General features: G+C 44.4%; 1 protein-coding gene and 1 long non-coding RNA gene across 2 annotated transcripts in view; one reads left to right on the top strand and one right to left on the bottom strand.

The window, feature by feature from the left end:
* Positions 1-926: 926 nt before the first annotated feature.
* On the bottom strand, positions 927-6,452 carry LOC131830127 (uncharacterized). The gene is made up of 2 exons (XR_009353074.1): positions 3,689-6,452; positions 927-1,288 (listed from the first exon to the last, which is right to left on the bottom strand). It is a non-coding gene; the product is annotated as an uncharacterized LOC131830127 (long non-coding RNA).
* Positions 6,453-6,526: 74 nt separating this feature from the next.
* Positions 6,527-13,465, top strand: part of TSPAN5 (tetraspanin 5) — a 177,472-nt gene continuing 170,533 nt past the window's right edge. The window contains exon 1 of the mRNA XM_059172520.1: positions 6,527-7,023. Coding sequence (XP_059028503.1) covers positions 6,943-7,023 — 81 coding nt within the window. The 5' untranslated portion in view covers positions 6,527-6,942. The remainder of the gene's footprint in view (positions 7,024-13,465) is intronic.

Here is a 13,465-nt window from a genome sequence, read left to right on the forward strand (position 1 = left end):
CTGGAAATTGAGATGGCCTTGCCTCTGTTCTGAGAGAGGATTTCTTGGCACTATTTTTGGGCACTGGAAATGGAAGATATAATAGGTTTCCGTTTTTTCTCTGCAGAATGAGATTAATCATATAAAAATATTTGTTAATGAAGAAAATATATCAAAATATTGACAATAGTTTTCCTTGGAAATGTTGTCATGAGTGAGTCTTTAAAAATGTTTTCTAAATATTGTGTAATAAGAATGTTATTTTTGAAATCAGAAGTTGACGTTTTTCTCTGAAAAGTTCAGTTTTAAGAGGTCACAGAGTATTATTAAGACTTTTTTGGGGTCTAAGCCATAGAAATGAGCACTAATTTAATCAGAAAGAAAATTTCCTGGGAAGAAAGAAATTAGCTATGGGGGCAGAAGGAGGGTGGAAGAAGCAGGAAAATCCCAAAGGTCTGAAGGGCTTCCTGGGTTCATGTCCATGCATTCCAGGTGGTTTAGTGTCTCAAAATATAGCTTCCTCATACTTGCTCCCTCTGAAGGTGAAGGAAGGGCGTGGCACCTTGATTCACAGGCTTAAGCGACTCTTTCCAATGCAGGAGGAAATTGAGGTGGTATTTGCAAAAGAAAGCAGAATCAAACTGATGCCTCTTCTGTCCTGTTTTACAAAAGAATCTAACTGTACAAGCAGTTATTAGTTGATTTTAAAAAGTGAAACAATTGTGTTCTACATATACTTATTTAATCACATTTTTGAGACAAATGTACTTTCTTTTCCCATCTTCCTGGGGCTCTGAAAGCTAATCTTCTTTAATGGTATGTGTGGGTATAGGGTGAGAGGGACGTGGGGCTGGTACTGTTCCTGGGGGTGCAATTGTTCACAGAAAAATATAACATCTTAATTTAATGTAACATTTTCAACCAAAGCAAGCACAACAGTTAATCCATTAAGTGTAATGACAATACGCTTTAATTTTCTATTACAGCTCATTAAAAATAATTTTAAGTTGACCTCATTTCACAATGGATTTGAGGTGGGATGACCCATTGTCTAATCAAGGTTCTTTGATTTGCAACTGTGAGGAGCCCATTTCCACCAAGCTAAAGCCAAAATGGGATGAGATGGAAGGATTCTATCTAAAAAAAATCTCATAAACCTCAAACACAATGTCCACTTGAAGAACTCCAGAAGTAGAAAAGCCTTTAGCAGGGTAGGAAGCCTTTCAGAGGACAAAATGCACAACCAATCACGTGGCCCACGCTATCCGAGACGGCTGTTTCTCTCAGCATTTAGGCTTCCTTCCTCTTTCTGCAGACACAGAGAGAGAGAGAAGAGAAAGAGAGTTTGGCTTCCTCTCTCCAACTCTCCTAAAAACATCACCACCATTTCAGTCACATGAAGGGATCCTTTTGTTATTGAATCCCCTTGAAGGAGACAGACTCTCAGGCAAGCCAGGCTGGATCTACATGCTCCCAACCACTGTGAAGTCCAAACATGGCTGGAGGTGGGGATGTGCTTTGTGGTTGAGAAAGGCTGAGAGGAAGGTGTGCCCTGCATTATTTAAGAGAGATGGGAACAGTTGGGGAAGAGAGGAGGGGGAGGGAAAAATAGAAAATGAGTGTTATGAGGGAAATATGGAAAGGCTGGAGATGATTTAGGAAGAGAAAATCCAAGGGCAGGAGAGCAGCTCAGAGGAGAGTGTTAAAGTCAGGGTACTCTCAGCTGCCTGAAACTGAAAACCCCTCTCACAGGGCCGTAACCAAGCAAGTCTCTCCTATGACAGGAAGTCCTGAGGTAGGCTTAAGTCAGCCATGCCCCAATGTCATGAAGGCCTAGGTTCTCTTCAGTTTTTCTCACTCTGCTATCCTTGTACAGTCTTTACTGTTAGGCTATATGTGATCCTGGTGTTGTATCCAAACACAATTAAATCCAGGGCCAAAAAGACACCATCTCTTAGATGTGAGGGACCTCTCAGCAGATTCTCCTCCTGTCTCATTGGCCAGAATTGTGTCACAGCCCATTTCTGAACCAAACACTGGCAAGAGCCAAGATACCCTTTGGAGCCTAGAGGGGTCCTGGTCTTTCTGGAGCATATGAATGTTGAAAGAGGGGGGACACTGGAACACTACTCAGGTTCTGAGAGGAAGGAGGCAATGGGTGAGGGGAGGTAACCCCTGCCCTCCCAGCAGCAGTGCTGGCTGCATAGAAGGAAAAGAAAGGACTAGAGGAGCAGAGAGACAGAGAGGAAAAAGAGAAAGAGGAGGGAGGCAGAAAGGTGGACAGAAGAGTAAAACCAACAAGCTCATTAAATCTGGTGTCTTAATCTGATAAAATGTTGTTGTCCTATCTTGCTGTTCAGCTATACAAGTATTAGAAGAACATGTTTTACTTGTTCTCACTGCCATTTGAAAGGCTGATGAACATTTTGGTAATTAAACTTATTATCCATTTTCAACTTCAACTTCAGAATTATAGAAGAGATGGCCATAGCAATCTCTGGGGAGAAAATTATTCTCTTTCTTTTCTTAAGATCAAAATTTATTGAGATGTGAAAAAGTTGTGATGAAACAAATACAATGATTACTTAGTTGTTTAGTCTTTATTTAGTTATTTATTTAAAGGTTTTATTTATTTATTTGTCAGATAGAGAGAGAGCAAGCGAGCGCACAAGCAGGGAGAATGGCAGGCAGAGGCAGAGAGAGAAGCAGGCTCCCCGCTGAGCAAGGAGCCTGAAGTGGACTCCATCCCTGCACCCTTCCAAGAATCAGCCGATTCTGTGGGCTGAAGGCAGCGGCTTAAGCGACTGAGCCACCCAGGCGTCCCTGTTTAGCCTTCATTTATAATCTTAACTTTGCAATTATAAAAGCAAAACATTAAGAAAAGTTAGAAACCAGAAACATGAAAGCAAAATCACACAACCACACAACACATGACAATCCCACAGCCACATCTGTTATTCGGTGAGAACTGACTCCCAATTTACTTCATCTAATTACATAAAATTTCATAAAGTCATTTATTTTTCAAAAACAGTTATACCATGTACATTGTACACATTTCAAAAACAAACAAAAGGGCTTATTAAAAAAATAAAGCAAGTCTCTTTCCCAATATATCTTTTGGTTTTCCAGTCTACTCTCCAATCCCATTCATAACATCTATTAGCAGTTTCTGAGTTTCTTTTATTTTCTTCCATAGATAACCTACCCATTAACAAGGAAATATATGTATGTACAAATCTTCCAGTCTCCTTTTCCAACATGACTTTTTTTTTTTTTAACAAAATGGTAGCCTACTGCGCATGCTGTTTTGCACCTTTCTTTCTTCATGTAACATTACTTTGAGATAATTCCATATACAGTGCCCTTGAAATCTAACATAATGTATTCACATTGCCACAAATTCTTTATAATCATCATTCCTAATGGTTGTAAAAGGTTTGAGTAAATGATTCATCCATTTGTTTAAAAAATATTTATCAAGCGCCTGCTACATTAGCAAGGCGCTAGTGATTCTAAGATTAAAAGGAGATGGGGCACACCCTTGAAGGAGTCACAGTGGAGTGGAGGAGACAGGCAAGGAAACAAGTAATTACAGGTAGTTTCCCAGTACAAAATGCAAGAATGTAGGAGGTGTTGAGGGAACAAAAGAAGGAACCTTGAAAATGCTGGATGGGTGAAACAGGTGAAGGGAATCAGAGCAACTTACCGGTGATGAGCACTGAATCATGCGTAGAGCTGTTGAATCACTTATTATACACCTGAAGCTAATATAACACTGTATGTTAACTATACTGGAGTTTTAAAAACGTGTTGAGGATAAATAAGAGGAGTCAGCTCAGCTCGTAGACAAAGGGCATGGAGAGTGCTTCAGGCAGTGAAAGCAATGCCTCAGTGCACAGGCAGAGAAAAATGAGGCGGTATTGTGGTCCCCATCCAGGTGACTGCATGTATAGTTCCTGCTCCAGGATCTTTAAGCTGCAGCCAAATCTTCAATAAAAATAATGGTATGATGTACAAATTGCAGTATGTAACTTTTTCCACATTTTGGAGTATTTCTTTGGCTAGATTCCCAGAAGTGGGACTGCTGAGTCAAAATGTAGGCACACCCTGACCTGGGACACAGAGCCAAAATGCTTTCCCAATGGATGGTATCCTTTCAAAACGACACCTGCAATGACTGAGGAAGCCAGTGCCCCTTATCTTCATACCTTTATCATTAATTTGTTTTAATATCTATTTCTTTGGTTACTGGTCAGGTCAGTCGTATCCACATCACTTCCTTCTCTTGCTTTGATGTTGAGAAATACTTCTAGTTAGAGGTTTAACAAATACCGTTTTCTTCTGTTACCGTGTGTAATTCATCAATACCCCTAGAACTTACTTTTGACATAGGAAATTGGACTTCAACTAGACCCTCCCCAGCTCTCGCATAACTGATGAGTTATCTGAACTTTTCCTTCTCTGTTGATTTTTATTTTTTTTTTTTTTTTGACAGAGATCACAAGTAGATGGAGAGGCAGAGAGAGAGAGAGAGAGAGAGAGAAAAGCAGGCTCCCTGCTGAGCAGAGAGCCCCATGCGGGACTCGATCCCAGAACCCTGAGATCATGACCTGAGCCAAAGGCAGCGGCTTAACCCACTGAGCCACCCAGGCGCCCTGTTGATTTTTATTTCAAAGATAAATCCTGCTTAGAGATCAACTCAATCATTTGGATCTAACTGGATCTAATTTCCAGTCCTTTTCTGGATTGTGTCACCTTTGCTTAAGGCAGACCTTTTCTCTGACTTACCCAGGAATCTGTAGGGACTGTTCTTTTTATACATAGCAAGATTTGCAATATGGCAGGAATAGGTTTAGGTAAAGCTTGTATGTCCTTTCCTGATAGTAGGGAATGGCAGACCTTTTAAACCTACTAGACTGGTGGTTAGTGTGCTGTGTGCTTTGGGCAGGTGGAGGCCACTTTTGGGGGGGGGGGAGTGGTTCTATCATCCGAAGGGCAGAAATCCTTGTTAGCCAGTATCATAGTTCTGTGGTACTGAATGGAGAGGATCTCCTGACGCTTTGGCCTCTGTGGGTCCCCAGGAACCAAATATATAGCTTCCATCCCTCTCAAGGCCAAGCGTATCTCAATGGGTGGTAGTTTATTGCAAGAAAAAGTAACTTCTCACCCCTCCAAAACTGGATTATAGGCTGTCAACTAGCTAGCTTATTTTTGAGAAAAGTGAGAGGTGGGTAACCAGAGAAACCCTATGCAAAAGGTTCTCAAACGTAAGCATACGAAGTATCATCTGGGGAATTTAGGAAACAGGCACATTTGTTTTGGGTTCCAGGTTACAGGGGTGGTGCTGGAAAGTTTTCCCGATCTCAACTCTTTCTGAAGCCTGGAAGCAAACAAACAAAAAAGCACCCCATAGACATTTACACAGAGTTCTGAGCTGTTCATTCTTCTACCATGAGATACTGGTACCCGCTCGCCAGCACCTCTGAAAATGCTTCGAGGAGGAGGTGGGATATGCAACCAATGGGCACACGTTCTCAGGTAGCGCTCTCAAAGAGTTTCCAGTCACTCGTTCTATCCTTACCCAGAGGTCACACCTTAATGGTTTATGATGTATAATACTAATTCCGATTTCCCAAAAGACCGCCTGGAACTTCTTCCGAATTGCTTCTTAGAGTTAGGAACCAGTCAAGGTCTTCGGCACTATTCCGTCTCGAGGGGCATTTGCTGTATGTTACTGCAACAGACCCTAGGGTGAGGATCGTATCCGGGCCGGGACTCCTTTGAGCCATCTCTCTTTCCTTGTCCGCATTTCTGGGATGCAGCTCATTTTTCCGGCAGGTGGGGAGGTTGGGCTGGAGCCACACTTGGATTCCCGAGACGTTCCTTTGCAACCCTCCCAATGGTCTCCCCCCATTTCCCGTCTCTCTTTTCCTCCCTCTTCCCCAACACCCCACCTTCCCCCTTTGCTCCCAGCAAAGTCTACGACCCCTTTCCGCTCCAGCTCAGTGGCCGCGCGTCTTCTCCAGTAACTATCCCGTCGTGGAGGAGGGGGCGCGAGCGCGGTTACACCAGGAAGGGAGCTCGGCCGGGGGCGGGGGGCTCGCGGGATCCGCACTCACCCAGCCCTCTCTCCCCGGAGCGACCCTCTCCCCCGCGTCCCTCCCGATAGTGTCTGCCGCAGCGGGTGGTGGAGAGGGACCCACCGCTCCTCAATCCCGGTCACTCCGGCGGCGGCTCCCAATCCGCGTGCTCCCCGGGCGCCCTTCCTCTTCCCTTGCGACTGTCATCCTCCCCACCTACCCTGCTGCAGCGCTCGGGGGTCGGCGGCGCTCCGGGCGGGTCGGAGAAGGGGCGGGGAGAAAGGGAGCGGGAGGAGCGCAGAGCGGTGGCAGGAGGAGGCGGTGCGGCGACGTGGTACCGCGGCCGCCCGGGAGCGCCCGAGCTCGGGCGCGCGCGCGCGTCTCGCCGAGGCTCGGGCGGCGGGCGGAGCTGCGGGCGGAGCGAGCGGCGGGCGGAGCGAGCGGCGGGCGGAGCGAGGGGTGGGAGGGCGCGCGAGCCGGCGGGCGGGCGGGCGAGGGAGTAGCGTCTTCAGCAGCATCTGCGGCGGCCGCGTTTGCCCGAAGCTCAGAGGCCGACGGACGGATATATCGCCCGGCGGACGGACGCGGGCTCTCGCCTTGGGCTCGGGGCCAGCTTCGGCGAGGCTCGGGGCTTGCAGCGCGCGGCTTCTCCGCCAGCTCACGGCCACCCCGGCTCCGGCGGCCTCGACGCGCAGGGGGCTGAAGGTGCGGGAGCCGCTCTCCACCGGTCGGTCCCCGCGCGGCTCTCAGCCCCGGCCGCCGCGGCGCGGCCCGGAGCTGCGTCCCCGATCCCCTGCTTCCCTCCGGGCTACTCTGAGCAACGGTGCTCCCGGGCTCCAAACTCGGGCTGCCGGGGCAAGTGTCTTCATGAACCCAGAGGATGTCCGGGAAGCACTACAAGGGTCCTGAAGTCAGTTGTTGCATCAAATACTTCATATTTGGCTTCAATGTCATATTTTGGGTAAGTTGGAGCGCTTCTGGGGTTTCAACTATTGCGGCCGATCGATCCGCGACGATTTCCCCCCACGTTGCTTGCTGCTTTTACTTTTCGCAGCCCCTCGGGCGCTTGCCCGAGCTTGGAGAGGCATTTGCCTTCCGCCTTTCCAGCTTGCGCGTTGGAGAGAGAAACATTTAATCCTCTCTAGGAGTGGGAAGAGGTAAAAGAAAAACCGAGCCGGAAAGGGGGCACCCAGGCCTTGGGGTGGCTTTTTAAGGGGCGAATTGCAGGGATGCAGATGAAAGAAAGGGCTCGGCAGTTTGAGAAATGAGCAACCGCACGAATTAGATTTGCTCCCGGTGGGATATGGATGTTGGGCAGAGCGTGGTGTCATAATAGGGAAGGCTAATCGGGCAGAGCCGACCCTGAGGTCCACCTTCTAACAAGCATCTGATTGGACGAGGGCTTGGCTCCGTGTTGCCGCGGCTGGTCTGTGCCATGCTCAGCGTGTATCTTCTTGCACCATCTCGGGCTTTGTGTAGGATGCAGATGCGGTGGTATATGGTTCTGTAATGTACACGTAAATAACGCTTCCTGTGAGCTCTTTCCCTTCAGCTGGAAGGCGCTCCTTTTGCATAATGGACTGGTCAGTGGGCGTGTGGGGTGGACGGTTTTATTTCCATGTATATATTATTGTCCGGATAATAACAAGTCACCATCAACATGTTTCAGTGTGTTCGTGCCTCACATCCTCCTTTTCTAAGGAGTGACACAGAGCCGGCCGTTTTGGGGGAAACCTTGGAGCAATGCAAGAGATTGTGTGAGACATGTTTTATTGGGGGTACGAGAGAGCGAATGCTTGAACGCAAGATTCAAACCACGCTCTGGCTTTGCTGGCACCACTGTGTGCTGGGCACCTATTGTAATTAGGCTGGGATGCCTACTCTTTTGTTTTGTTTGGATTTTTTCCCTTGATCTCACAAACGTGTTCAGCAACCAGACAAAGAGTTCACTAGGGCAAGGGGGGTTGACAGTGGGTCAAAGACTGTGTTATTCTTACCCACCCCTTCTCATCCCATCTCTTTCCTTAGTGGGCATTCCCCCCACCCCCGTACAAAGTAAAGATGGTGGCTGTCTGGAGGTGTTCTCCAAGTTGCTATTCAGTGTAGGTTCATGTATGAGATAAACAATCATCCAACCGTCGATCAGAAATAATGCACAGCAGCCGGAATACAGGGCGTGTTTATTTTGATTCTTCTTAATTTTAGTCATTTCCTGCAAATATATACATGTATGAGAATAGTTATCAACACAGCTCTTCATGTATTTTTTTTTTCCTATGCACATTTACCAAGCTATTTAGAATTTTTTTTTTCTATTTTCTGTACAAGTATCTTGCGTTGGTTTGCATGTTTTGCAAAAGGAAATGGAGAGGTTTGGAGACCACTTTCTGTGTCAGAATGTCATCTGTCCTCAAGACTCATAAAGAGAATGGGGGGGCAGAGAACACTAATAAATATTATATGTAGTAATTTACAGGCAAAGTTTTTGTTTGTTCATTTGCCTGGGTTTTTTTTTTTTTTTTGGTCAGAGATTGTACCTGATTCCTGTGAGCCGTCACCCCCTTCCTGCAATCAAACACTGCTACAGTGTTAGGAAGAAGAAATTATTTTCTTTCTTTGCTTCTCTTTTTTTCCCCTTTGCTGGAAATGTTGAAAAGTCGTTGGTAGTCACATTTCTGAGGGAGGTATTTTGATTTTATTCGAACTTGAAACTTTGTGACTTCAAGAGTCAGGGACTGCTGAACTGGGACTGGACCTTGTTGAGGTGGTGAGTCTAGGCCTCTTGATTCTACTTGAACACTTGGAAAAGTTGCACATTTCAGCTACCAGGCAACAAAAAGCACCCAGGGGCTTTCTATGCAGTTTCATAGCAGGAGGTAGAAAAGAAATAAAGGGATTTGGGCCTGTTTCCCTGACAGTTTGGTATAATTTTGTATGGTGTACAGAGGAAAATTTAGTATTTTCTGTGGATTAGGTTGTGGCAAAACCATTAGAATTGCGGAGAGCATTAAAGAATTGTGGAATGCTTGCAGAGAGAGTTCTGGAATAGAGCTGCATCTTTTTTTTTTTTTTTTTTAAAGATTTTATTTATTTATTTGACAGACAGAGATCACAAGTAGGCAGAGAGGCCAGCAGAGAGAGAGAGAGGGAAGCAGGCCCCCTGCTGAGCAGAGAGCCCGATGCGGGACTCGATCCCAGGACCCTGAGACCATGACCTGAGCCGAAGGCAGCGGCTTAACCCACTGAGCCACCCAGGCGCCCTAGAGCTGCATCTTTTCTGAGTTTGAAGATCTTCATCTCTTGGGGGGGAGTTTTATGGGGAGCCTGGAAAGAGACCTAAGCTGTAGAACTACAAAACCTGCACCAGGCAGAATTGTTAAGTAGACGCCTTCGTTCCAAGGCTCTCTTCTTACTCTGCTTTCTACACACCTCCTTCCTTTCTATGCTTAATGCTTTCCTCCCTGATGCCCTCCACGCCGCCCACCACCCCGCCCCAGCCAGTGCCTTTCCTATCCTGCTGTATGCTTCAAAATTATCCCATATTTGAATCTCCCAGTTTATCAGTACCATGGTTTTTAGTCAGAATCAGCAGGATGATAACCCTGACATTCAATGAAAATAATTCAGACTAAGGTGTTAATGACTGAAGAGCTGGGGTCAGTAACTTGGCAAATGTTTCTGTACAGTTGCATGGCTTTGCCCAATACAGAATCACATCCTGCCAGTTCCTGCCAGAAATAGCAGATTTAATGCTACTCTTACACTGGTATGAAGAAGAGATTGATAACAGCATGGTTTCCTAATCTTTCATTGTCACATCGGTGAGATGCTAGAAGAAATTTGAAGTACATTGAGGACCCTTGGAGGTACACTTCTGGTAAAATAAAATTGAACATATGGTAGCATCAGCACTGCGAGTTTGGTTCTCTTGCTGTTGAGTAATTTGACTCCTTACTAGTCAGTTAACCGCCCTTGGCCTCAGTTTCTCAGCATTTAAAATGAAGGAATTGGATGAGTTGTAAGTTTCTTTCTAGTGCTGGCAGAGGAAGTGTCTGTCGAGTTCCAATAGGCTAGGGAAGAATAATAACAAGAGATAGGCACTATATAAAATAAAAATAGCATATATTGGGACACTTGTTAAATTAGACTTTTTCTGTTACTGAGATTTGTCTGAAGATCAATTTTCTTCATATTTTTTTCCCCTCAAAGATCCTTTCATAGAACATGCACGCGCGCGCACGCACACACACACACACACACACACACACATCTTTCCCTAATTTCTTCTTGGCTTATTCACTTGCTGGTATACTGTGCATTCTTCCCTGTCCCCACTGTGAATCTCAAATGTGGTCCTGTGAGTCATTAAATATATTTTTATTATTAGAGTACAGTTTTGTGTGTAAAATACGAATCCTTTTATATAACAGTTGTAACGATATTCTGAGTAACAAAGTCAACATCTTGTACAGATTCCTTTCTCATTAGTTATCACAGGGTGGTGGGGAAAATCTCATTTTCCCTATTTAATATTGGAAGAACTCAAGCCAGAAGGGATTTGATTTTATTGAGGGTGTTACCATATTTGGACATTTCTTGGAAAACCCTTAGGCTGCTTTGAGGTGGGCAAGGGGGGAGAAGGGGAGTTTTGTGTTCAGGTCACTTTTGGGTCCTGAATCCTCACATCCCATCACCCACCATTAGTAGATGTTTTGCTCTGGGCTCTTTGGGATTTTGGTACTAATTCTTGAGTGTTCAGAGGCCAGTAAGTTGATCTCATCCTGGTGTTGATCTGTTACTGTATAACAGTCAACCCCAACACTTAGTGGTTTAAAACAAAACCAGATTTGACCAGGCTTATCTGGGCACTTGCACTTGGGGTCTCTTGGGCATTTGTAGTGAGATGTGGCTAGAGCTGGAGCTATCAGGGGTAGGATGCCCAAGATGGCATCCTCACATGACTGGGAGTTGCTGCTTGCTTAGACCTCAGCCAGGCTTGTTGGTGGAGCCGCCTCCATGTACCTTCTTCCTGTCTCTGAGACCCGTAGAAGCTTCCAGCCAGTTAAGGCTACACCCCAGAGCTGCCTCCGTGTCACTTTCCTCTGTTTTACTTATTAAAGCACACGTAGATCCTGCTCAGTTTTGAGCAGTGGTGAAGAAAGAAGTTCCACCTTTTGATGGACGGATGTCAAGGTCGTGTGAATGGCGGCCATTTCTACGTTCTGCTGCACTGAGCCATGATTTCTTGTTTATAAAGGAAGGATGACATCTAAAGGAATTGTAGTTTCAAGCATTCAGTGAGATAACATACTACCCAGTACAGTGTCTCAGTAATTAACCAATGGTGAATATCATTGTTGATACTGCCTCTAGGCTTTATACTTTCATCCTGTACTATAGAACTTCTAGAATACTTTAGCATCATTACTACCAGGTGGTGATAATATCCTTAAGATCTGCCAAGGAGATGAGGCAAGTGAATGCAGTAAATTTAATTTTTACTTATTAGAAAAAAGCCCCATGGATCACTGGAAACCTTGAATGACTTGGGAAAACCAAGAATGATTTGGGAAAACCCAACTTGTTTTTCTCTTCTCCTCCCAGAACAATAATTAGAACAACCTTGGATACTTGAGGCCAAATTTCTCTTTGATGTGCTTTCAAATATTACATTGTGTCTTTAAGTGGAGGTTTATCCTGGCTTCATAGCAGAATGTTGTATCTAATTTGTTTCCTCAGGGCTCAAATTCAGAGGGGAGAGAGATTTAGGGAACCTTGGGGGAGCATCAAGTAGGAAGTCTTATCTTATGATTCACTATAAATTGTAAGATGTTCTGGAATGACGATACATCAGCAGTTTATAAGTCATAATTTTTGTTTTAATTTGCTAGACATCTGTTAGCTTCGATGGCAACCATATGGGAGTCTAAATTGCCTTTTGAATTACAGGGAGATGGTAGGAAGAAAACTAAATATGGTTATGAAAGTGTCATATGGGAAAAGTATAAGAAAGGTGTAGAGACCTCAGTGGGGAAAATAATTGAATATTGGACTTGCTTAGTCTGGCTGCTCACACTTGGGTCAGTGAGAACAGACACTGAAGTATTTACATTTGATGATATGCTAGAGGACAGAAATGAAGCCCATGGGGGGGGGGGGAGTTGGAAAACCAAATGATGTTCCATTCACCATCAAATTGCCAAGGTGAGCTCATTTAGATGGATCACTCTGTCTCAGTATGTCCACAATAATAGTTAGTCTCTGGCAAAAGGTGAAAGCAACCTGTATTTTAACAAAGCTTTCTAATTATGATTTTTTTCTTCTAAGCATGTCATAGCATCTTAAAGCATATTATGACATCTTCGTTACAGATGAAAAAATTGGAGCACAGAGATGTGGGATGACTTTTGAGCTGTTGGAGAACATGTCAGGGTTCACTTTTGGAATATTTGATCTCCTCTAGTAACGATAGCCCTAGCTTCTCCTTTGAAACTTATTTTAGAAGATGCTTTTAATTTTAAAATAAAACATCAAGTAAGTCACTTACATCTGTTCATAATTGAAAAGTGATAAAGTTTTTGCATATGCCTCAATTAACACCACCCACTAGCACAAAGAGTTAGGATGAAAATGTTAAAGAATATGATTGTATAATAAACTATGTGTAGTCTATTGAAAATTCATAAATGAAAATTGGATTATTGAAGACAATTAAAGACAATGGAGTATTGAAGACACATGCTTCTTTCCATATGTAACACTGATGACTGTCTTCCATTTCTGACTTCTGAATCATTATACTTCACTTGATTATAAGAGCCTTGACTGCAGGGACTGTCTCTCCATCATTTTAATAAGCCCAGGGTCTAGCACACTGTCTGAAACACAGTAGGTGTTTAATAGATAGTGGTGGAATGAAGGAATTACGAAATCATTGGAGAGTATCTAGGCGTCATCTCCTCTAACTTCCTGTTCAGTTAAACATTTTCTCTGTGACGTTCTGCCAACCCGTTTAAGCTGGGATCTGTTTTTTGGACCACGTTTCATTTGTCCTTCAAGTAGATGTAATCTGTTTCCCTATAACTTCCATCCTCCTAATGTTGCCGATTTTTAATTTTTATTTTGAAACAGTCTCAAACACAGAAAAATTTCATGTGGTATAATTTGTTTTTATCCTGAATCACTTGAGACAAAATTGCCAGGATAATGGCTGTCACGCCAATACTTGAGTGTATATTTCCTGGAAACTAGGATATTGTCCTAGATGGCCACGGGTACAGCCTTCAAAGCCAGAAAATTACCACTGATCTGTTACCATCGTCTAACCCTTAGACCTCTTTCAAGTTTCCCAGTTGTTCCAATCATGTCTTGTAAAGCAAAGAACCCAGTAGAGAACACACATG

This window comes from Mustela lutreola, chromosome 1, assembly GCF_030435805.1.
Source record: "Mustela lutreola isolate mMusLut2 chromosome 1, mMusLut2.pri, whole genome shotgun sequence".
Taxonomy (NCBI): domain Eukaryota; kingdom Metazoa; phylum Chordata; class Mammalia; order Carnivora; family Mustelidae; genus Mustela; species Mustela lutreola.